The sequence below is a fragment of the Pleurodeles waltl genome, chromosome 1_1 (assembly GCF_031143425.1).
Source record: "Pleurodeles waltl isolate 20211129_DDA chromosome 1_1, aPleWal1.hap1.20221129, whole genome shotgun sequence".
NCBI classification, from domain to species: Eukaryota; Metazoa; Chordata; class Amphibia; order Caudata; family Salamandridae; genus Pleurodeles; species Pleurodeles waltl.
The window spans coordinates 184,903,836-184,929,821 of record NC_090436.1 but is presented as its reverse complement, the minus strand read 5'-3'; the positions used below and the strand labels follow the sequence as shown (position 1 = coordinate 184,929,821).

The window sequence follows — 25,986 nt, the reverse complement described above, 5'->3', positions numbered from 1 at the left end:
AATACAATTCATAGCGGAATGAGTGCAAACCAACAACTCCTGTCGATTCACTATAACTGATTTAAAATTGTATTCATGGCATAGCCAGTTTAGCCAGCTAATCCTTCATACCAGAGTTATTTCAAAATACGAAGATCCACTTGGTCTTAATAGTTTGACAAAACACAAAGCTGATATTACCTCAGTTTTAAAACAGGGGGATGTAGAACGGTTTTCACGGACAACCCAACTGATCTATTGGCCCAAAACCTTCTATCAGACAGAGGTGCACAGAAGGCTTGCTACCTATTAATTTGCTTCAGTTATAACTAATATTTGAGTTGAAGATTATTAAAGGAGTTAGATTATCCTCATCGTAGAGCTGATCAACATTAAGTAAAACCTTAAATAAAACCTTGTTAATCCAAGATTTCCATTTTAACACTTTCAATTGATCTGTAGAATTTCACAATACTGATGGCTGGGGGTATATATTTTTTCATCACAGCTGACAACAGAATTTCCTTATTTTTTAATTAAAGTTAGAGTATTTGCCTATGCTCAGAAATTCTAAAACAAAGACGTAAATATTGCTTGTGATATTGAAAGTGGGAATAGGACACCGTTGCTATTTAACTTCTAGGCAGGTTTGCTACCATCAGTTGGCATTCTATCTGACAGATGATTAAAGAAGAAAGCTTACTGGGATTTTTCTCAAATAAGGGATTTGTAACCCATTAAGTTCCATATCTGCCTTTAAGACGCCCCAGAAGAATAACAACTTTGTCATAAAAAATCACATATGAATTTGTAGGCTGAATAGAGGTCTTCTTTTACTACCATGGACTAATAAAGCGGAAGAAACATTCCTGATCCAATTTAAGGCACAGATCTTAAGTATATGCTCTTTGCCCAATAATCCAATTTTAATTTCTTCAAAATGTATCATTCTTTGGTTTAATCAGTATTTCCTTCAAGTTCACAAGAGTTTTGGTATAAAAATAATTGATAAAATCATTGGATAATGTAATTTTGATGTATTCTGATGTATGTAAAAGGAACATTCAGACCACTTGACACCCCAACTTACCAGGTTCCTTGACAACCTTGTTATTAGAAAGGCATCAGTTTTTAACTCATGTCCTACAGGAGCTTCATAATTTGATTCAAATACAAAGCATGCTCCAGGAAAAGTCTTAGATACCAACAAAATATTATAATCTGCATAGGATCAGGATTTAAATTGATGATATCCATGGAAAATTCCTGTAACCTGATAAGTATGTTCCAAGGAAGGAGTGAGCAGTTCCAAGGAAGAATTGTAAAACAGAGAAGGAAAAGGGCATCCTGGAAGTGTGCTCCTTTACAGTTAGAGATTCCCTGACAAAACCTATTTCACTAAAACAGGGTCATTGGAATTCCTGTACATGGTGGAGATGAGAGCTACAAATATACATCAAAAATATATTACCTCCAGTAAGACATGGCAGCTTTTAAAGGTGTTGCATTGTTAGTATTATGATTAATTACGTCAAGTTGTGATCTAATATTAGAGTTTTCCTATCTGTGTTTGATAAAACTTAAGTGTGAGAGCTGTAGCTGTGCTGGCACAGTATTTCCCAAACTGACAGCAAAGATACTGCCTATGATTTTAGGATGTGTTCAACAGTGAGTTTGTCTATAATGTGCACTTTCAGTTAGGCTAACCACGTTGAGAATCATAGAAATAATCACTGCTTCCATGGAGGGTAGTTAATTTTGCTCATTTAACGTGAAGTAATAGATATAAACCAATACAAGTGCTAGGGGAAGGCCAGATGTATTTGCTGAGTACCCATGAATGCCAGGTGCGTTGGCATTTGGTAAGGAGGAGATTGCATTCAATATTTCATGTACTGAGATTGTCTTCTATAATAGCTCACCATCCTCAACGGTTATGTTTGGAATATATATAAGGTTGATTTATGATTCAGCATCATTTCTAGCTCTTCTTCACAAGATGAAGGGGTTTCTAATTACTGATGAACATAATGCGAAGAGCATTTCCCACAAATAATTTTGTTAGATAAAGCAACATAATTATTGTTCTTTTGAACAGAATTGACGTCTTAATTATGCTATCTTTTTGATTCTCTAAACTAGGATATACTTACTTTCTCTCAATATCGTTTTCTGACCATCCTCTGGTGTTCCTAATCTTGGAACTATCTTACAGGTCCTTCACCAGAACGTTAAGGTGGGCACACAAAAGCAGTTTGTACCGAAATGTAATCTAATTGACCTGAGCCAGTCTAGGCTTTCTGCACATGTTTAAGAGTTTGTACAGCACTACGTGTTATACTTGAGAGTACAAAAGAGAAAAGTGCAGTGCCCTATGTGAAGAAATGATGTGTGAGTGAGCCTGTCCAAGGTGGGGCAGTTGATGTTAGGCAGCATCGGCTCCTAAGAAGCTAGAACATCTATTTAGAAAACCATAGTGAATAGTAGGTGATAATTCGTAGTATTCACATCAAAAGCCATGTTTAAAGAAACCAGTGAAACTGTAACCTCAACATAAGAGTGATGTTTAGGTAAATAAGATAAGTGTGAAATTTGTTCTGTAACTGCAGCTATGTATTTTGGTGATTTGACAAGACGATTTCAACTTCTAAAATGTGACGGCACTCATTTTGTTGTCAAGGATATCTAAGTTCGCAATTGCTAGACTGGCTACTGGAAGTGGAGCTTGACGCCGTGGCTAGAGGCGTTAGATTCGCAAGCCGCTGGTGTAAACGGATAACCTGTGACCTCTTGATGTATGACATCATTGTAATTTAGTGGCTTGTTTCGAGATAGTTGTCAAATGAAAAGACGATCTTCTGTCCTCAGCTGTGCTTTCGCGCTGTCACCGTTATAAACAACCACAAGTGCCTAGACGTTCACAGCGGTGTTCTGGGAAAACAGTATTCACAATATTGTACGCGTTGTCTACTCTCACGCATCTATTTATGAATAGCTGTGGACGTGTGAGTTTATCTAGTGCCTCATAAACAGACCAGGTAATCCACGCCAAAATAGATGCAGAACTTTGATTATGTGTACAAAAATATAGGATGTTTAATACTTTTTGACGCATTTACTTTCCAATGTAAATCTCTCTTTTAAAAAAAAGTACTTTTGTGTTTCAGAAAAAAATGCTGCAGAGGCTACAAATTCGTTCTTGGACAGTGCATCCCTGAAGGTGAGCGCATTTCTACGTTCATCCTTTATTTCTAAATTCATGTTCCGTTTCCTGAAGGCTTGCATTTGTAAAGTTCCCTTTAATGAAACGCCTGGCGTAGGCTCAATGTGTATTGGGAATTGTGTACAAAGAATCCACGGCCCATGGTAAACCGAGTCACAGAATTATCATTCGTTTTTGGTTTGTGTACAGGTGATATCAGGACAAGAACATTTTTTTCGAGGTAAAGTAATGGATATTTTAAAATAAATAAAGTGATTGGTTCGCAGTTAGAGTTATGGATTTCGTGAAAAGACTGGTAAATTAGGCAATGAACCCTTCACATATGATTGGCATATTTCTTTTTCCTGTTGCCTGAATTTTATGCCCATGTTTTTTCTTGATGGTCCATTTGAGAACTGCCCCTCTCGTATAGTCTTGCTATTTATTCCAGTGCCTGCAGTCGTGGGTGTGGGTGCCTGTCACTGTGCCATAGTGAAAGAACACGCTACGCTGCTTTCCGGTATGGAGATTGAGTTCAGTGAGGTAATATCAGCAAGAGTTAGTTGTCCTGTGGGGATAGCTCCCTGGCCACGTGGGATACCGGGCGATCTCTTTAAGGCTAGTATACCATTGTGGGCCCCTCTTCTGACTAATCTTTCTAAGAAAGGGTCCTGAAATGTGGTAAACTTTTGTCTAAGGGACTTTATCCAGACATTATCCACTCTTAAATTCTGAACAGCCAAAAGATACAGCAAATTGGGCTCTATTCAGCATAGGAACCTGTATCTATGTTGCTTGACATCTGACTTGCTTGCAGAGAGTTAGAAATTGTGTTACTTGTTGACTGGCGTGTGAGCCCTGGTCAAGCAGCAATCACAATCCTAGTCAGGGTAGGGCAGAAGCAAACCCCAAATTAACCTGTGCTCAGTCCCCTGGGACCTTGGCTTAGAGTAGTCAGGCTTAACTTAGAAGCAATGTGTAAAGTATTTTTGCAACACTTCAAACAGTAAAGCACTGAAAACATCAAAAAAGATCCCACACCAGGTTAGAAAAATATAGCTTAATTTAATAAATAAAACAAGATTAACATGCCAAAAATCCAATAAGGAAAACCGGAGGAATTTAATTTTAAAGTTGTAGAGTAAATAGCACCAAAAGGTGGAAAGGGCCACCTGTGGATATCTTTGCTCATTGAAATGCTGGTTTGTGGAGCATTCCAGGTGTCTGCATCGAAGATGTGTCATGCAGCCAAAGCGATGCGTCAGTACTGAGTACTGAGGTGAGGCTGCGGTGCAAGGTCCTGTATCGTCATTGAGGAGCCTGCAAATCAAATGGGGCTTGGAATGTGAAGTACTGCGTCAAGGATGCGGGATGCAGTCAGGGTGATGCATCAGTTCTGAAGAGCTGCGAGGCTGTGATGTGGTGTCTGGTGTTGTTGTTGAGGCTGTCGTCAACGAGAGGTGCAAAGGCCTGTGCCGAGGATGCATTGTGCATTGCCAGTTCAGAAGGCGTTGCAGGTTGTGGTGGTGAAGTCAGTCTTTGCAACAGGTCAAATCCATGCAGCAGCTATGATATGTTGGTTCTGCTTGGAGATGTTCCACTCAGCAAAGGAGAAGCGTCGGTTATGCTGGTATCACAGAGGCTGGCAAAGCACTTTAGCCCCACTTCTACAGGTCCAGGACTGGGGTAGCACTATTTGGCAGGGTAAACTCGCAGATGGCAGAGTACAGGTGCATATGCAAGGTTGTTGGAAGTCTGTTCTGTCCCTGAGGCTTCAGATCAAGCTGGCCAAACAACTAGCTCTTTGAATCACTCTGCTTCTGGGTTCAAGAAATGCAGGTCTAGTCCTTCTCACCAATGCAAGAGGACAGCAGGCAGCAAGTCAGCACAGCAGGGCAGCACTTCCTTCAGCAGAGCAGTCCAGCAGAGTGGCAGTCTTGTAAGCAGCACAGCAGTCCATCTTCCTGACAGATTATCCACAGGTCCAGAAGTGTACTGAAATGGTGGTGTCTGAGGTCCTTCTTTTATACACAGATGTGCCTTTGAGGTGGGGAGAAGCTTCTGGAGGCATGTCTATGAAGTGCACAGATGCCCTGTCTTCTTGACCCTGGCTCGAGATTAACTACAGAGGGTATGCAGCCCTTTGTGTGGAGACAGGACACAGCCTATTAGGTGTGTGAGGATGGGCCCAGCTCCTCCCTCCCATCCTGCCAGTGATGGCCCATCTAGTTACATCTAAGCTCCCATTGTGTGTGACTTTCTAGGAGGAGGGTCTGGCAAAAGCTTTATTTTGCCAGGTTGAAATGGAAGTTCAACACTGCACAGACAGGCTCGCAATGCCAGGCCTGAGACATGTTTAAAGGCCTACTTCAGTGCGTGGTATAATCAGTGCTGCAGGTCCACTAGTAGCATTTAATTTACAGCCCTGGGCAGGTGTAGTGCACTTTACTAAGGACTAATAAGTACATTAAATATGATATTTGGGTATGAGCCAATGTTACCATGTTTTGATCAGACAGCACTTTAGCGCTGGTTAGCAATGGTAAATTGTGCAGAGTCCTAAGGCCAGCAAAAACAAAGTCAGCAAAAACAAGAGGTGGAAAGGCAAAAAAGTTAGGAGAAAATCATGCCAAGGATGTCCAGTCTAGCACAGAGAATTTATTTTATTTATCTGTTTAATTGAAGATAGGTTGCAATGTGTATGTATGTGTTGGTATCTGTAAAGCACAAACCTACCTTGAGAGCAACAGATTGCAGACCTTGAGCGCATGGACCTCAAGAAGATAAAAGCATTGTCTGAAGGTCAAAGTAGACTATTTGGTCAGGGGCAAATTTCCAACAAGTTTTTTTCTCGGTTTGTGGGGGCTTTCCTCCAATTAAGAACTCTCGTAAGGAGACAATTGACACCTCTGACATATACTGGTCTGCCCACTGGGAGGACTCTACCTTTCTGTAGGCAATCAAGAGCATGCAAGATTCCAGCCTTTAATCGATGAGTGCCTCTCTATGAGGTAATGGGTGTTGTAATGTGTCTATTACCATTGTCATAACACAGCAGTTTCTTTAATTTATTGAAATTATTTCCAAAGCCAGTGTTTGCCAGTGCATACACAATGTAATGCTGACGAAATTTGTTGTGTTTTATCTTCATAGCAATTATTGCATCATCAATGTTCTCCATTGTTTGCTCAGTACAGTTATATATGCTCTGACTAAGGATAAAGCCTCCTGTCTAAGCTAAGCAAGACAGAAAGTAGAAGTAGAAGCCCATGGGTGAAAATAAATGTTAATTACAAATTGTCTTAATTCATCAGTGGAGTAGGTTGATATGCGCTAAAATGCAACTCTTTCTTACTGTTCTTTGCAGCCATCTGTGATTGTGACTGTCATAACTAATTTGTTAGGTGGCCACACTGTAAATCTTCATCATATACAGCTTGGAACAGTGGTCCAGTTTCTTACTTATAAGGTTGATAGAAGTTGGCCATTAGACTGTATTGTTTCCCTGCCGTAGACATATACATGTGCTTCATTATTTGACCTAAAACACAACACACCTTCATAACGTATTTACCTTTGAAAGAAAGACTGATGACTGATCCATGAAAAATCTGCATTGTGGGATTTAAAATCCCGATATGGCTCAATGTGTCATTTTACCTTGTTCAGGTGGAATCCATCATTCTTCAACAACTCTCAGTTTCACTGCTTGTGCTTCAAATTTAATTCCTGGGGTTAAACCAGACCAGTCATCCACTAAGATAAGGATGTACCATGCAGTTCTCACCATATCTAATAAGGGACTAAGGTGTTATTGAAATCTTGTGTTGCTTATTGTGCCAATATCAGGTAGAATGTAGCACTCTACATTGTAATTTCTGTTCCATGTCTACAAGACAAAAGACATGCTGATTCAGCAGCATGAAGGATACATGCAGGCATCTTGAATACTCATAAATGGTGAACATTTTCTTTTAATAATTAAGGTTAGAATCTTTTCTCATATCTTCAATTTGAAATTAAAGGTGGAGGTGAAGTGGTTGAGATTCATCAAGTCTGAGTTCCGTTCCACCAGCGAAGTCAGTATAAGTATCTGTATTTCCTTCCAGGTAGATTTCCACTTTGTAGAGTACTATGAGATTAAGATCTTGAGCACTTCTTAATCTGTCTGGCGATGTAGTTAATAAAACATCAATTCTTCACACTCTCCCAACAGTCTAAAATTGATTTTTTTCAAGTCATGAAGAATAATCAGACTTGTCATCAAGCTCCACCCCTTGAAATAGCCTTCCGTTTTAAGCATGGTCTTGAGGGCGCTCCATCTCAGTTGATGCTTCCTCTAGCTGGGTTAGCTTTATGTGGATTGGGATTGGTTAGGGAGGTAACTACTGTTAGGGTGAAAAGAATAAAACATCTGAGACGTAGAATGATTTATACCATGAAATGTAGGAAGCATTTTCTATACTTGAATGAAAAGGTTAATACTTCCTTTGATTTTCGACCAAAGATGCACTGGCCTTGGAAATAATAAATGAGAGCATTTTTAGAGTGCGAACAGCTACCTGAAAGGGTATCACAGAGTTGGTGGTAAAGAAGTTGATAAAAGACAAGAAACTAGTCATGTGCCAGTTTTGCAGTCCCCCTAACAGGGGAACAACCCCCTCGCATTCATTATTCCTGGAGCAGGCATAATGTAGCTCGAGGGGTTACAAAGTGGCGCAATGCATGCATTGCACCATTTTCTAAATATGAAGCTGCGAATTTGGTTTTGTTGGGCCTCATTAGCATGTAAAAAAATGACGCTAATATGGCTCAAGGAGGCACTGGGCCCTCCTAAATCTAGGCCACAATTTGGGACGATTACGTCAGCGTAACAAAAGGTCTGCACAAGCCTACACACAGACTCCATCTTATAAACCTCATTCCAACATTATGACAAATGTTCACAAACATGTACAGGTAACCCCAATATTGGCACACCAGTAATAATTATGTCATACATCATGCATAAAAATGTTCCTAAAGAAGTATGCCAGCAATAACTTCACAGAATATTTTCAACCATATTTAATAACAAAAAATCACACTTTAAATAGCCTAAATTGGTGGAGCCTCTACATCTCCTTTTACATGGATGGTCAAAAGGCAGCTCCCATGTGTGTCTCAGGGCTCCCCAATGTCTTTGAATCTGTTGTTACCAGCCAAGGCTTGTCTGAGAAGGCCACCCAGGACTACCTTCGTGGGATGGGTGTGGGTGACCAAAGATGACCCTGAAGTTGTCAATCTGCACCTGTGGGAGTCATTTGCGAATAGAAACCCCTTAAACTGTTGCCAAAAAAGGAAAATCATAGGGGAAGCAAAACATGTCAAAGATACCAGCTGCATAGGTTGGCTTAGGTTTGTTTCTTGCAAGGGACACACATGGAATGACAAATCAGGTGCTTGTCATAGTCAAGCTTGTCTTTACAAAGAGACTGAAGGAAAAGCGAGGTGCTTCTGGAAGGGCATGAGTAGAGTTACAAGTAGGTTTCCTCAAGGGCACTGGTGTCTGCAGCAGGCAGCCCTCACTGATGTATACGTAGGAATAGGACATGAAGGCATGATGTAATTATTATTTGCATTTGCTAATAAAGTGTTCAATTGAAGACATGTACATTCTGATCACAGAACTCTTGCTTATCAATGCATGCATGTCTCCAAAGATCTGCCCTGGTGTCTGCAATGTATTTACGTGTGACAATTTATAAACACACATGGTTGCATGTTCATGTGTAGAATCCTAACTGGGCTGATGAATTTACACAAAAAGGGCTTGGAAAGAAGTTAGCCGTTGAGAAAACTGGCTGCAATATGATAATGGTTATGGAAAAACAATTAACTTGTTTTATTACATTGTCCTCTTTTCAACCTGGCTTTGTTTTCGTCTAGATATTTATTTTAATCATCAATACTGATAGCACGATACAGTCGTGGCCCATCTGGGCAGAATTAACCAAAACAACGTTATTTCATCCGTATGCTTTACACTTTTAATTGTGTATGCTTTTTATCACTAAATATAACATAGATGAAACAGTCATCTCTGAATAATGGAAGGTTTTAAACGAAGGCAAAATTAAATTAATTTAATGATTACATCAGATTTAACCTTAGTGGCTGATCTAAAAGTAATTTATTTAGTCAAACAAAACATATGGCACATATTTAAATGGTTTAAGAAAACGCTCTAGCACTATTTATGCAATAGAACAACTTTCAAGACATGCTGTCTAATATTTCACAACATGCAAATGAGGGATGTACTTGATATTGGTAGTCTGCTTTCTCCAAACTCGTCTACTTATTCATGTCTAAAATGAATGAAATATTCCTCTATAAATGACCCTACACCATTTATACAGTTATTATAGATTTCCTTAATCAAATCAATGCTCAGAAAAAAAGCACGCATATGCATATTTTCTGTGAGGGACATCCGTCTTTCTGATTCAGTTAATTCCAAGCAAAAATCAGGCAAAATTCATGATCCTAACTTAAACATGACTTAATTCACAGAATACAACACCGTATATTTATATGTTGCATATTACAGTGGATGCTTTCTATATGCCATATACCTAAAAGTATCAGCAGCATCCCACCATGCTTCGTAGGTGTTTTTCCTATTACTGGAACCGAAGCTTTATGCGGGGCTCCTGAATTTAACTCGGTTTTTGCCAGGTGTTACACCAGGGAAAGAGAAAACATTGTGTCTGTCGCCTTCATTAGTAATGAAGAACTCATTATTGTTTTCAATTAACAGTATATAAATGCATTTTAATGGAGGATCCTGGGTCCCTGGACTCGAGGAAAAAAGCCCTCAGTTAGCTCCGTTGTAGTGAAGAGGTTCCTTTAATGAGACAGGTCTCCTTTTTAGGTCGAGCTTTCAAGAACTGTGTATGTACTTTGTATATACTTCTTTGTGGGCTTGCATTCCACCCACTTATTTTGATTGGTTTGTTTCAGTGTCCTTTAAAAATCCTTGCTTGCTAGTGGTCAATCTTACCTCGTTGACCCTCCATTTTATGGTTGAGCTTGCAAGCGCTCTGGCTTGTTGTAATCTCTCTGTGGTCTTTTAACAACGCCTACTCTTGCTATTGCTTGTCTTAAATGCTTCATTTTTATTGGTGCATTTCGTGAAATGTCCCTCCTTTGTGTGCTGAGTTCCCTTCCTGAAGATTTAACAAAGTGAACATTTTTGTTGGCCATCACACTACATCATGCTCCTCCTGTTACAGCTCGTGAAGGCCCCTTCCTCCAGTTTCGGTTTGTCTTTTATCCTAGCCGCAATCCTTTCTAGACATTCATGCAGGGAGACAATAACACTTGCGCTCACGCTCATGGCGGCAGTGGCACTTTGAATCGGCTTGCTCCTGTCAACTGTTTTACTTTTCTTTTTCAATTTATGCGGCAGAAAAATCCAGTTCAGAATTTACAACGTTAATAGCTCTAACTCGAACAAACGCAAGGCAGATTGTATTGCAAATGCTTGTTGTTTTTATGTGATCCTGAAGCAGCGGGCATCTTCCATGTCAGGTGCATTTTTTACAGATTTCTCTTTAGTAACAGTGCAGTGTCTAGCAGGCATCCTTGGTTTTGCTCTTTTTCTTGTTTCATGTAGCCCCACGTGTCCTGCCAGCTGTTTTCTGAGTGCCCTGGATGTTTGCTTGTTTTCTATCTGTGTTATAGGCGGACAGCCCTTTCTTTGTCTTGGAAAACCTGTCTTTACAGGCATGATGTGCCATCGCTGTCTGTAGGATTCACGTGTGGCAGGACTTTGCCTCGTGTGCTGGATCCTTGATAGACACTAGTCCCTTTCAAGGGTCTTTGCCCCGGGTGATGGGCCCCATTCACATTCACGTAGGCTCAGCCACCGTTATCGCTTCAATGAGGCCAGTTGCTTTCATTGCACTTTTGGGGATTGTGGTGCATCTGACTTATAAATGGATGGAACCCTGGAGTCCCTGTCACATTACTGTCTCCTCAGTCTGTCATCATGGAGCAGTGACTGGCTCCAGTAGGCTGCGGGGGCATCGAGCCTACACATATGCCTGGTGATATGACTGAGGGAGCAAAGCCAAATGCTCCGGGTTCAGCACAAAAAACACGTTTCATGTTGGAAGCTGCCCCTAAATAAATGTTCATTTAACAAATGAGCAATAGAGTACAAAGGCCTAGTCCACCCACAGGGGCAGCTTAAGGCTAATGTTGGGGTAGGTAAATGTAATAAATGTGTTGCTTCTTCACAGGTGGCAACTTTCTACTGTACTGGCTTACATTAGACATCCTCCTTTTGAAATGAGACCCTCATTTCATTTAATGACATTTCTATGTTGAGAGCCAACACAATTGATTTGTTTCCTCCAATGAAGAAGTTACATTCCGTATCCTCCTCTGTGTCTCTTGGTATCCTCCTCAGACCTGGTTTTTAAGTTTCATGCAGCAGTATGACTGTATGTTTATAACCTACATTGGAATTCTACATTCTAGGAGAAAAATAAATTAGCAGAGTAAGTTGGAGAAAATCATAGAAATGGCACACGAGAGCGTGTGTGTGTGTTGCTTTTGGAAGAATGGGGCCCGCCCTACGTAAGCACTTTGTCTTCAGCTTTAGTTTAGTTTATCTGTATAACGGAGTCCGTGGAATCTCCTCCCCTGTCCAAGCATGCAAGCCTCGTAACACACCTCGAAAGAGAGTACTTCCCAGCAATCAACCACCTATAATTCAGAAAGCATTGAAACTCAGTGCTCCCAAAATACAGCCTGCTAATCAGACTGCAAGTCATACTGGTTTGTATATGCTGCCTGCTTTCCCATCTGGTCTTAGAATATAGTAGAAAGTGAAAATGAGCATAAACCTGGTTTACGCTTCAGGCGTACTGAAATGGCAGAGCTGTGTGGTTGACAAATTAACCTGTTATGTCCAGTGGATGTATGAGCAGGTGCTTATCACTGTCGGGAATTTCTGGAGTCATTGAAAGCAATTCTTACGCGGCTCCCTGTCTTTGTACCATATCTGGAATTTTGGCCAGATATTTTTCCTATATCAGGCCTATTGGCCTGATCTACTAAAAATGGAGTTAGTAAAAGAGGCCGAAAACTGCGTTCTGACTTCTAGGTTAGCAAAAATCAGAATTGTAGAGGGTCGCAATGTGACCTACCTCATGAATATTAATAAGAGAGGTTGTCACTTGTGATCCACTATGATTTGCTACCATCACAAGGATGGTGGCCTGTTGGGGTCAGCAGGGGTTGCTTTAAAAAAAAGCAAACCTTTCAAAAAAAAAATGCAGCCAGCGCTCCTTAAAGGAAAGTGGAATTATTGAAAAATAAGAAAAGAAAAATTGAATTTACATTTTGAAGAAAAACTTTTTTGTCAGTATTTACACTCACCACTACCTTTCAGTAGTCAATAAAACATTAATGTTTTGCGACCAGATTTTGGTTGCAAAACATTAATACAGCCCACTGAGTATAGATATTTCAAAGAGGTGCCCTAAATGCCCCTTTGTGATACAGATTAGGTATATAGTCACAAACCCAAATTGTGATTCGATAATGTGTTACTGAATCTCAGTTTGGTTTTCTTACATATTAAAAGGCTTTTGTGTTCACAAAGAGCCTGATTCTGCGATCTTTTGCAAATGCAAACTGACTTTCTAAGTCAGGCTTCGGTGCAGTAGGTCTCAGTGAGGCCAAAGCCAAGTGTCTCTGAATGGATCAGTGTCTCACAAGATTCACAGAGGATGAAGGAGAGGAGAGAAGATGGGTCCATTTTGAAGCCCTGCGAGGATGCCCAAAGTGATTGTGGTCACAGTAGCCAGATCCTGAGAGCATTGTTTTGAGCAGAAGGATTCTGGGCATTGCATCAAACAGCTGGGCCATAACAGCTGTTATGTTAAAGGAGGATAAGAAGGATAAGGTGCAGGGCACAGAAGTGATTACCAAATGATGGCTGTTAAACACTGGGTTTCGAGTTGGCAGAGGTATGCACCCTGTCCAAGTAGGGACCATGATCCCAGTAAGGGTACTTCCGATACACAACTTAAATTAACCTGTGTTCACCCTCTTGTAGCTTGGCACAGGGCAGTCAGGCTTAACTTAGGAGGCAATGAGTAAAGTATTGTGCAGCACTTGATTACAATAACACAGCGAAGGACACCCAACAAAGGACTCCACACCCGTTTCGAAAAATAAAGAATATTTATCTGAGTTAAGAGACCAAAATGATAAAAATCCAATAAATATCTCTTTATATAGAGGTATTCAAAATATATATGTAATCACTACTTGTGGGAGCGCCTGTGCACTCTTAGTCCAGTGTTTACTGTAATTTTCTTAGATTCACAGCGGTCCCCATTGGGGTGCAGCAATTAGATACCTGACAATCAAATCAGTACGCAACAATGCTCCACAAGTCCCTTGAGTGGCTCGCACAATGGAGACCTCACTCTGTCCCTTGCGATTGTGAATTCACAATTTCCATTGCCCATGAAGGCACAGTGCGGTCACAGATTCACAGTAGCTTTCTGAGGCCCGGGCACTGTGACGTCACTTGGGTTGCTCCAGCAATTCAGGGATGGTGAACTGCGCTGAAGCAATCCAAATCCCAGAGACGTACCCAAGCAATAGAGTTGCCGCGTCACTCTGGATGCCCTGGCAACAAAGGGACAGCAAAGCCACACTGAAGAGGGCTTCCTCTGATACCACGTTTTCCATCAGCGGCAAAGTTAGCGACTGCAGGCAATGCACCGGGAAGCCATATGCACAGGTGGGGAAGCAGCCCAGAGTTGAGGTGCATGCCCTGGATACATCATAGCATTTGGTGCAGGGTATGTGCCGATCAGGGAAGTTTTAAGCGCTTATCCTTAGAGGCATCCACAGTTGTAATAATGCCGGTGAAGTCTTTAATGGCCCGGAGAGTTCAACAACAGGGGTAAACCAACAAACCCTTGAACTTCTTGGGTTAAAAAGGTGGTAGAGGGGAAGTTTTAATCCTTCCCCACTGCAAGAAGTAGCAGGCAGCAAGTTGCAAAGACCCATTCCCTCCTAGCAGCACAGCAATCAACAAGCAGCAGGCCTACACAGCAAACAAGTGACAAAGTGGCAGTTCATTCTGCCAGCACAGCTCTTCTTCATTGCAGAGTATCCTTAGGACCCCAAAGTGAACTGATTTGGTGTGGTTTGGGGTCCCCTACCTATACCAACATGTGTCTTGAAATTGGGGGAGACGTCAAAAGAGGCCTTTGAGAATCGCAAGGTCCCTTTTCTTCCTTCCCTGACTCCAGACACTCTACAGGGCGGTATGCAGCCCTGTGTGCTAGGAGAGTCACAGCCCTATTCAGGTGTAGGCATCAGGTCCTCCCTCCCATCTAGTCCAAGAAGACCCATCAGGATGCAAATTACATACCCAAACTCCCTTTATGTGTGACTTTCTGGAGGGAATGCACAACATCCAACTGTCATCTACCAAAGATGTGTATTCGGAGACAGGCAGAGGCACCAAATGGTTAAAGTAAGAAAATGCCATCTTTCTGAAAGTGGCATTTTCAGACTTACATTCTAAAATAAGACTTGACCATAAGTTGTGATTTTAAATTGTTAGTCCAGAGACCCCAAACTCCATGTTCTTATATTTTCCCAATTGGAAGTTACCCTTAAATGATGCTTCAAGGTAACCCCAATGTTAACCTGTGGGAGAAACAGGCTTTGCAGTTGTGAAAAATGCATTTAACAGTTTTTCACTACCTTGACATGTTAAACCTAAAGATACATGTCCAACTTTTTAAAATTTAAACACACTGCACCCTGCCCTTAGGGAACCAGGTCCTACCTTAGGGGTGGCTTACATGTAATAAAAAGGAACGTTTGGGCCTGACAAGTGGGTACACTTGCCAGGTCGAAATGTCAGTTTAAAACTACCAACCTAGGCCTGGCAATGCCGGGCCTGAGACATGTTTGAAAGGCTATTGTAGTGGGTGACATAATCAGTGCTGCAGGCCCACTAGTAGAATTTACTTTACAGATCCTGGGCACAGGAAGTGCACTTTACTAAGGACTTGCAAGTAAATTAAGTATGCCAATTGTGGAGAAGCCAATGTTACCATGGTTTCAAAAACAGAGCACCTGCACTTTAACACTGGTCAGCAGTGGTAAAGTGCCCAGAATCCTAAAAAGCCAGCAAAAAGTAAGTCAGAAAACAGGAGGTCAGAGGGCAAAAAGTTAGGGGAACCATGCCAAGGATGCCAGATGTAACAATGGCCATCAAAAACAACACCGAACAGTGTGTCCTCAGATTCCTATTTTTTTGTCTTCCTCACAGATTAGTCCTTATAACTGGCTTGTAGAACTGAAACTTACTCCTCTCCCTACAAAAAGATTACCATGACCTACACATATACCTACATCACAATTGCAGATCAGTCATTAAACATCAAATCAAGATCACTGGCTCAATTTTTAATCTAGATTTGGACCTTACTCAAGAGCCCAAAACTTGGCATAGTGAAAATTCAAGGATGTTCTTATCCCACCTAAGTATTCTATCATCCTTGACATTAAGATATCACGTGAAGCTGCCCTGATAATCAAAAAATCCATTAACAGCAAGCTTGTCTAATCAGAAGCTGTTACTACATTCTAATGGTTGTCGTAGAATTAAAGCACACCTCTGAAGACTCACCTAAATCATCATTATCTATCACCCACTTAAAAACAACAACTATTTTATTAAGCAGTGTTTAGATCATTGCACCTTTCATCTGCTTCTGACAACATTTTTATGAATAATTTCACTCTGCATTGGAGGAACTTCAATTTTTAGTCATCGTCATGTTTTTCTATAATACTCCAAATATGTTTTGATCTAACATTGTCTGAAACCCACATGTATAAAAAAATAAACAAGATTTACATATCAGAACACTCCAATCCCCTTCTCTGTGTCTTCCTTCAAAATCATGCTGGTTACACTACTGAAAAAACTAAACCTGTGTTGTAGACTCCAAGAGTATCAATCGAAAAATCGTGCTATATGCATTTCTTCTTCTCTCTCTCTCTTCATGTGAATATGCAGGGACCTTTCTTTTGAGGATGCGGATATCGAGAGATGTTAATAACCACATCCACTATGTCTGGCAGTCCAATTAGGGAAATCTCGTGAAATCTAGTGACAAATTACCTCAGTCAACATAGGGCAGGGACATTGTCACTTTGAACTGTCAGACTAGTGAAGTTTTTAAATACGTTAAATAGTAGGTGTTACTATCACCAAAGGTAATGACACTCAATTTACCGATGGCCAAAGAAAAGAAAGTTGAGTTTGCCTTTTCAGATGTAGGTAGTACTTTTAGTGTCACATTCGCAGATTCACAAATCCTCTTCTCTCTACATTTAACTTATCCAAAACAATGTTTCCCCTAATTGGTTCCTACCACTTTACATGTGCGTTTAAGTTCTATAAATTCCCTCAACCATATTACTTTGCTGCTTTTTGGCTTGTGTCTATGTACTCTCTAGAAACAATTGCTCTTATTTTTGCATTATCTCCCTTTTTAAATTGCGTGCTAACTAGATTACTACACATTTCTGTCTTTTGTTGTGTTTAGAATGGTTCAATAATAGTTTGTAGAAAATAAAAAATCAAAAACACACGTGTGGAGGTACAAGGTTTTTCTCAGGAGTCTACCTCTGGTGCTGCTGAATGCTGTGGTTGACAAACATGAGGTTGACTAGTTCAATTCTGGCCTGCCTCCCTGAGGCAAATGATTAGTATTCCAAGCTATTCCACCCATAATGTGGAATATGATGTAGAATTGGAAATATCAGGCCTGTTTCTGCATGCGTTTTCCTCTTCTCTTCTAGGCTAAATAATGTACCTTTCCACCTACCATTAACCATCTGCTTTGAGAAGTGGGGGAATTGCTGTGAATGGAGGCCAAGGGATGGGGGTTCCGGGCAGCAGGAGGCTTTGGCAGGGCGGGGCAGTATGGAGGGGCACAATGTCCGCTGTCCTCCTCGTAATGCTGCAGGGCTTGGCTGGGTTAGGGCTGTGTCTCTTCCCATAGTTTCTGCCAATACTTTCATCAGGTGCAAATCCTCACCTGCCAAAACCTGACCCAGTCTTTCCAGACCTAAAATTAGCATTTCTGGTATTTACAGACCCTGTAATTGTGAGTTCATAATCTCAGGATCACATAGAATTTCCACTAGTACGCCCTCTGAGGTTACTGCTTTGGCAGCTCATAATAGGACCCTAAATCTGGTGCCAACGGCATAGTTGCTTATTACAGTTTAGTTGTGATCTGATTACGCATGCTGCCAGCAACCGAGATGAAAGGTGGATCACAGAGCATAATTACAGCTGCACTTTATACATGGAAAACAAGAACTGCTTTCTCCTTATTCTAATTTCTATTTCTAAAATGAATAGGAATCAGTAGGAAAGAGCAATGGATGGCAACATGTTTATTTTTTTAAAGCTATAGCTCATTACATGAACTGTGCATGTTTCTACACATCCTGAAATACAGCATTTTTTAATCTGACTTAGATGAAACTAATGCTTATATCTTTTGCAACAAATTACTAACTGTTTTTGGTGTCTTTAAGCTTTCAGTATACATCCCACTTTTATTCTTCATGTCTGCAACCATGATACCTTTTTCACATAAAAGAGCAAGACACCAAGGACTTGAGGATTTTTTTGGAACGGGTGATGGTGTGGCCATGTAATAGAAGGAATAAAATGCCCTTTGCCTTATGTTAAAAGGATATTGCAAATCGACCCAGAGTTCCATCACATTATGGAGGAACTCAGTATTTGGCCTTGTTCCTTTATAATGTCACAGAACTCCTTATTGACTTACAATATCTGCCCTTTACCATGGCGATCCTGGTAATGACTCCTAATGTTATGTGTAATGCAATGTATATGTTTCTCTTTTCAGACTATGATGTGTGTGCCGAGGCTCCGTGTGAACAGCAATGCACAGATAACTTTGGCAGGGTCTTATGTACATGCTATCCTGGATATCGGTACGACCGTGAGCGGCACAGGAACAGAGTGAAGCCATACTGCTTAGGTGGGTGAAAAAGGTGCCACGTTGTATCTTTGCCAAGTGCCCAGGTAGTGCTAATCATGTTAAAATGAAATGTAAATTTCAGTTACTCGACTCAATATAGTTTTGTCCTCTAGACCACGCTTTACAAGCCACTTAATGCTAAAGGAAAAAATATAGTAGCATTTTCCATAGGTGTTGGCAAAATTTGTGCAATTTCTCTTGTGGAAGTTATTGTAAATGCTCAAAAGTAAATATTAAATGCAGTACTTTCCACTACTAGTGGGCTTATTTTGCATTAAACAATAGCACAAAATCACAGTTAGCTGCTCGCATTTGGTACATTTGTGTTCTTCATATGCTGCTACAATAACATTTTACCTGAAGGCAATCCCAACTATGCGACATGGCATAATCGCATATACTCTGATATACTCTGGCATTAAGCTTGCGTAATGTCATTAATTACATGAGTTTACACCGGCTCAGCAACACTGCACTCTATGCTGCTGCATTCTACACCAGTACCACTCTAGTCTGCACCAGTGCACTCTCTGCCAATCCATTCTACACCAATCTAATCTACTCTACACCACTGCACTCTACAGCACTATACGTTACACAACTGCAACCAACCCTGCACCAGTCCACTCTACACTACTGCACTAAGTGCCACTGCACTCTGCACCACTCCAATCTCACACGCTCCACCCTGCACCATTCCACTCTATGCACTGCACTCGATGCCACTCTCCTCTACATCACTGTACCCTACGCCAATGCCCTGTGCTCTGTACCACTCAACTCTGCTCCACTATACTGCACTCTACGCCAGTGCACTCTGTCACAGATCTCTATGCCACTCTAGTCTGTATCACTCCACTCACTCTAACCTACTCTGCATCACTGCAATCTACGGCACTCTACTCAACACTGCCCACTCTACTCTATGCCACTGCACTCTATGCCACTCTTCCTACGTCACTGCACTCTACACCAGTGCACTCTATATCACTGTGCTCTACACCAATTCATTCTGCACCACTCCATTCTATGCCACTATTATCTACACCATTGTACTCTGTCACTGTACTCTATGTCACTCTGTTCTACTCTGCACCACTCTACTCTATGCCATTGCTCTCTGTGCCACTCTACTCTGCAACATTCTGTGCCACTGCACTCTACCTCAATGCACTCTACGCCACTCTACTATACACCACTGCACACTGTGACAGACTACTCTGCAACACCGTACTGTCTGCCACTGAACTCTATGCCACTCTATGCCCCTACACTCTATACCACTCTGCACTACTCTGCACCACTCTACTGAATGCCACTGCCCTCTGTGCCACTCTCCTGTATGTCACTGCACTCTACATTATGACTCTACACCACTTTAGTCAAAGCCACTATATGCAATCTACTCTTCACCACTGCACTCTATACCACTATTCTCTACTCTGCAACACTCAACGCCACTGCACTCTACACCATTGTACTCTACATCACTGCAATCTATGGCACTGTATTCTACTCTAAGGTTACATCCACACATCCACATGAAACTCACTTAGTTATAACATGAAATCAGGTAAGAAGTACTGCATTATAGTTAATCTGTATGAACGGCAATGATTTAAATTTCCACATGAAAGTAGTTAATACTCTGTATGGTAAATATTCAACAAGAAATCTTAAATATATCAAATATATCAAAGGCAATGAGCACCTCTGCACTCTGTGGCACTGCACTCTATACCACTCTACTCTGTGCCACTCCACCCTGTGCCACTCCACTCTACACTATTGCACACTATGCTAATGCAATCTACACTGCACCATTACACTCTATTCTACTCTGCACCACTCTACTCTACGCCTCTGCAATCTACACCACTCTGCTCTATGCCAATGCACTCTACCCCTGTTTACTCAAAACCATTGTACTCTATGCAAATCTAAACTGCACTTTACCCACTTCACTCTAGGCCACTCAACTCAACTCTACAGCACTTGACTCTACAAAACTACTCTCCATAATTCTCCACTCTAATGCTCTACCCTACTCTATGCAACTCCACTCTACAATGCTCTACTCTACTTTATGCCTCCCTATGACACTACTCTCTACGATACTCTATGCAATTCCCTCTGTGCCACATCATCGCACTTTACTCCACTCTATGACACACTACTCCACTCTACTTCTCAACTCTGTCTCTCCACTCCATGCCACTCTGTCACTCCACTTTGACACTCTGACATTCTACTCCACTCTATGCTACCCAATCAACAACACTCTACTCCACTCTATGACCATTCTACTCTACTACACTACTCCACTCTATGGTACTCCACTATACAACAATTTACTCTGATTTACACACCTCTACTCCCTCTACACCTTGCTCACTCTTCTATAATCCACTCCACAACACTCTATGCCACTTCACTTTAAGACATGCCACGCCACTCTACAGTGACACTCCATTCAACTCCACTCTAAGCCTTTGTATTCTATGACACTCCATCCACAACACTCTATAACACTCTGTGCCACATCACTTCACTCCACTCCACTTCACTCCATTTCACTCCACAACACTCAACTGTGCTCTATACCACTCTGTCAGTCTGCGCTGCTCCATGCTACTCTACACCACTCCACGACCCTCTGCACGACTCTGCACGACTCCGCTCTACTCCACAACACTCTGATTTAGGACACTCCATGCCACTCTGCTTTACCCCACTAAATCTTAGCCATGCTGAATAGCAGCCTCGCTGGTGTACAACATAGCTGAAACATATTAGCACAGCCAATGGCTCTTGCATACGTGAGACATGCTGGCTTTGCCAATGCCTGTTTTTAATGCATTTAGCATTTTCCCATTGCAGTGCCTGCAACACACCAGAATCTTTCATGAGGGCATATTGTTTACACTCTTATTGTAATCCAATTACATTGATGTGATCAGGCAGGAGTTATTAATGTTGTATAAACCCCCTAAGCACTTAACGATTGCAGCCTTTTTACCCCAAAGAAAACATTAAAGTGTCCAGCTGAGTTTAGGAGACGTGTGCACTGAATAGTAATAACTGAATACTGAAACCTAAAAGTAATCGATATTCTCTTTGCATTCTTAATTTAACGAGCAAATATAAAGTCAATATGTATGGCTTTCATGTGTTAATGCATGGAAAGACACGTAAACAAAAATAATACTGATGTGCGGTAGCACCTTTGAGGCAGACCTATGGGCTTTGCCGGTGAGGGCAGAGCTTGTGCACCACTTGCACCACAGTTCCTGGTGTTAAGGGAAGAGGGCGCGAGAGCGGGTAAGAGGAGTAATGCACACAAGATACAGGAAAACCACATTTCACTCTACAAGTGCAACTGTGCATAACTGTGCATAACTGTGCAAAATTGTCATAAGATTTTACAAAATTCCAGGCAAAAAATAATGCAATTACACACAATCTGTGATGTGAATTGTGTTGAAAAGACCAATTTAACACAATGCCCCAGTGTCTCAATGTGACAGGCGGACAATGACATAACACACAAAAGTACATTGCACCCATCGCAAAGGAAGCTTTATGGAAGTAGTACAGCTCAACAAAGAGCAATTGAATTTCTGAGTCTGAACTGGAGTCGAGGGGAAATGAACCGGAGTGGTGTGCACCCTATTTCACAACCACCATGCTTCAGGAACACCAACCACAAGTTCCTAGAGGAAGAACTGCACAGCTACAAGGAAACATGGCATTGAACTCTGGGACCAGTACGCTGGGCCATAATCAGAGCAGAGAAACCTAGAACAGCCGACCTGAAAGACACATGGAGGCCTCACTTCTCACTCAGCCTGGGGCACAATATCAAACACCATTTCTAGAATGAGGGTCGAAATACAGGGTGGGCCCAATAGGATTAATTTCCAAAAACAATTGTAGGGCTGGTCAATTTAACATTTGCACCAGGGAAACGTATAGACTGTTTTGATGGCATAAACACATCTTTTGATTGATACCAGCATTGCGTGAAGCCAGGTATGCCACATTTGTGTTCCATCCAATACTGGTACTTAGTGTCTTCGTCAACTGAAGTAATAGGGAAAGAAAATATCTGACAGTGAAGTTTCATTTTTCATTGAATAAATTAAAACAGCGTTTTGACATCTGTCTGTACCACAGAAAAGGCCATGAACTTCTCATAGTAAGTATTGTGTCAGCAGTAACCTTAAATTCATTTTGTGAAAGTGGATGTTTGTTCTTGTAAATAAAATGTGCTATTCTCTCAGCTGCTGCTGGAAGTGCCAGATTAATGTTTGTGCTGGTTTGTAGTCCGCTGTTCATTAAGAGAACAATCAATTTTCAAAATGTTCAAAATTCACTCAACCCATTTTCATATTACAGTCGCATTGCTTTGTGAATTGTAAGCCCAGCATCAGTCTGTGGACTCATGTCCTCTTGGTATAAAAAACACGTGCATGCAAAATATCTATGGGGAATCTAATCCAAATGGTAACATTCCTTTCCTGATTATTTACATTCATCATTGGTATTAGAAGAGCTCATGTTTTAGTCATATGCTTTGATTAATAATTGTTTGAATGCAGGGCACCTTCAAGTACAACAAAAACACAGTCTGCTCCCAAAAAGACCCATCAGAAAAAGAAAAAAAAGATTTATTAAGCGTGCATAATGTTTGGAAGCGCAAGTTTCTTTCTTGGCCATTGATAGCCATTAAACCTTTCTGTGAAAGTTAATATTCACCAGGGTAAATAAAGACAATTTGCAGCGTTATTAGCGTTCTAGGAAGTATGCGCCTGGGGCACAGTATCTGCCGTTAAGAGGCAGCATTTAGAAGATTTATTCTTCATCCAAGGGTGCCTTCAGAATAAAGGTCTATAAAAATGTAGGGCCTCATTACGTGTTTGGCAGACTGCCAGACCATCATGTTGGTGGCCGCCAAAAGACCGCCATGTTGGCAGTCATACAGACTGCCGTATTACGAGTTACACAGACAGACCTGCCAAAAGCCAGCCAAAAATCCGACCCCACCAGGACTCTGGATGGCGGGAAATAGGAGGGCAAACCACTGGCACTGTCAGCCCGTCAACCAGCCACCGACCATATTACAAGTCGAAAATCGCCATGGTGGTCTTCCAGTGGCGGTGAGAACTGCAGTGGTCGGCGGTCACCACAGGAATACACAACACCACATTGGCTGGATTTTAAAACAACACAGCTGGCACACATCCACACACTCGGCACACTTACAAGCCACACAATAAAACACATCCCTTCACACCACAATCCTTCGCATGTCCATCCTGAACACAAGCCAGGGCACTGCCCTAAAACTTCAGCAACCATAGATTAGGCACCCCTCTAACTTTCACGAAGCACCATATCCTACACCCTCAACACATAACCACCACACATATTTGCACCTCTGCACTCCATTTACTCCCTGTCACCTCCTCATTACACTGCACCTAACCAGTAAATCCATTTTTCAAGTTCATTTCCACCACCATGTCACCACAGAAACATCCCCATTTCACAGATGACGATTTAAGAGTCATGGTGGATGAAATCATCAGAGTAGAGCCACAACTATTTGGAGCCCAAGTCCAGCAAACGACTATCGCTAGGAATATGGAAATGTGGTAAAGGATAGTCAACAGAGTGAACTCTGTAGGCAGCTAACCATGTACAAGGGACGACATCAGGAAGAGAAGGAACAACCTCAGGGGGAATGTTTGCACCATGGCATTCAGGCACCAGCTTGCGGTCCTGAAGACTGACGGTAGTCCTTCACCTCCTCCCCTACAACTGATATAATGGGTTGAGAAAGTCTTGGCCATCCTGCGTCCGGAGGGCTTAACAGGAATACCCGGGGGAGTGGAGTTAGGTAAGTCACAACCACAAAATGGCACCAAAATGTATTGCCATGCATGGTCACTGATCACCTCTTGCCACCTAGTATGTCACCCCACTCAGTTGTCCAGTGCCACCTACCCATAGATCCCTGTCTGGCCTCCAACATATCAAGTAGACTCACCTGGGGAAACAACATCTTTCTATGGTGGGTGTAGTACAGGGATTTACAGCACTACAAGTCCCAGCAGGCACTGTTCCACATCACTAAAACCAGAACAGTGTAACCTAATCAAAATGACCTTGTTTGTCAAATCCCCATTGTAGTGTACTCATATGAGAGGATGACATCAGTATAGTGTGTGTGTAGTACAGTCAATGACAGGACTGCTAAGGCCAGGAAGCACTGGGACTTTCCCTGCACTCTGCCACAACTGAGTGGTCTGCTACTATGACCAGTCTCCATATATTTAGCCATACAACTGTACTCACCTGAGAGGATCAGAACTGTATATATAGTGTGTATGTAGTACTGGCAATGACAGAACTGCTAAGGCCAGGAAGGCACTAGGACTCTACCTACACTGCCACAACTGTGTGCTCTGCTGCTATGACCATTCCCCCATCTATTCAGCCATACAACTGTACTCACCTGAGTGGATCACAACTGTATAGTGTGTGTGTGTAGTACTGGTAATGGCAGGACTGCTAAGGCCAGGAGACATTGGGTCTCTCCCTACACTCTGCCACAACTGTGCTCTGCTACTATGACTGTTCTCTATCTATTTAGGTATACAACTTTTCTCACTTGAGAGGATCGCAACTGTGTAGTATGTGTGTAGTACAGGCAATGACAGGACTGCTAAGGCCAGGAGCACTGGAGCTCTCCCTACACTCTGCTACAACTGTGCACTCTGCTACTATGACCATTCTCTATCTATTCAGCCATACAACTATACTCACCTGAGAGGATCACAACTGTATAGTGTGTATGTGTGTGTGTAGTAGTAGAGGCAATGGCAGGACTGCTAAGGCCAGGAGGCATAGGGACTCTCCCTACAATCTGCCACAACTGTGTGCTCCGCGACTCTGACCATTCTCCATCTATTCAGCCAAACAACTGTACTCACCTTACAGGAGAATAACTCTACAGTGTGTGGAATACAGGGTTTGAAAAGGTTAATACTGTGTGCTATTGGCAGCACTCACTTTCACAATGCACTGACCACATGATGACAACTATCACACATCATCTCAGGTCCTGACAATGCCTACATGACAAACAAATAGCTTTCAAGATGACTCAAACAACATCCTGCCCAGCCAATGTCCTGCCTGCACTGCTGGCAGCACATGAGACAATTACCATCCCTCCAGGAGCTAAGGATTCCAGACAGTCTGAGGCCAGGTCACTGAACAGGAATTGGTATGCAGCTACAATGTCAGCTTACTACAAATGACAAAATGTGTACCTGTCACATGAGGGAAATCAGCAAATAAAATGTGAACATGGGCCTAGCCCAATGTCACAGTCAATTATTGGAGGTAAATTTTACAATACAACCGCTAGCATAATCTCTCCACATCAACAGGTTGTACTGCCTCTGCAACTGGGAATGCTATCACTGACACAACAGAGGAGACTGCCATTACCCCATGGATGAAGCCCTCTGTGAAACAAACACCCCTGGACCGCTGGACGTTGAAGACATTTCTGGCCCATCCGGTCAAACTGGGAAGATGACACTGGTCGGCCTCAACCTGACCACATCGACTCCTCCCAGCCCCATGGCCTCAACATCGCAGGCAGCAAGT

The 25,986-nt window shown here is 41.9% G+C and overlaps 1 protein-coding gene across 1 annotated transcript in view; it reads left to right on the top strand.

Annotated features, from left to right (window-relative positions):
* Positions 1-25,986, top strand: part of CCBE1 (collagen and calcium binding EGF domains 1) — a 682,825-nt gene that overhangs the window by 547,986 nt on the left and 108,853 nt on the right. The window contains exons 3-4 of the mRNA XM_069220382.1: positions 3,147-3,199; positions 18,169-18,303. Coding sequence (XP_069076483.1) covers positions 3,147-3,199; positions 18,169-18,303 — 188 coding nt within the window. The remainder of the gene's footprint in view (positions 1-3,146; positions 3,200-18,168; positions 18,304-25,986) is intronic.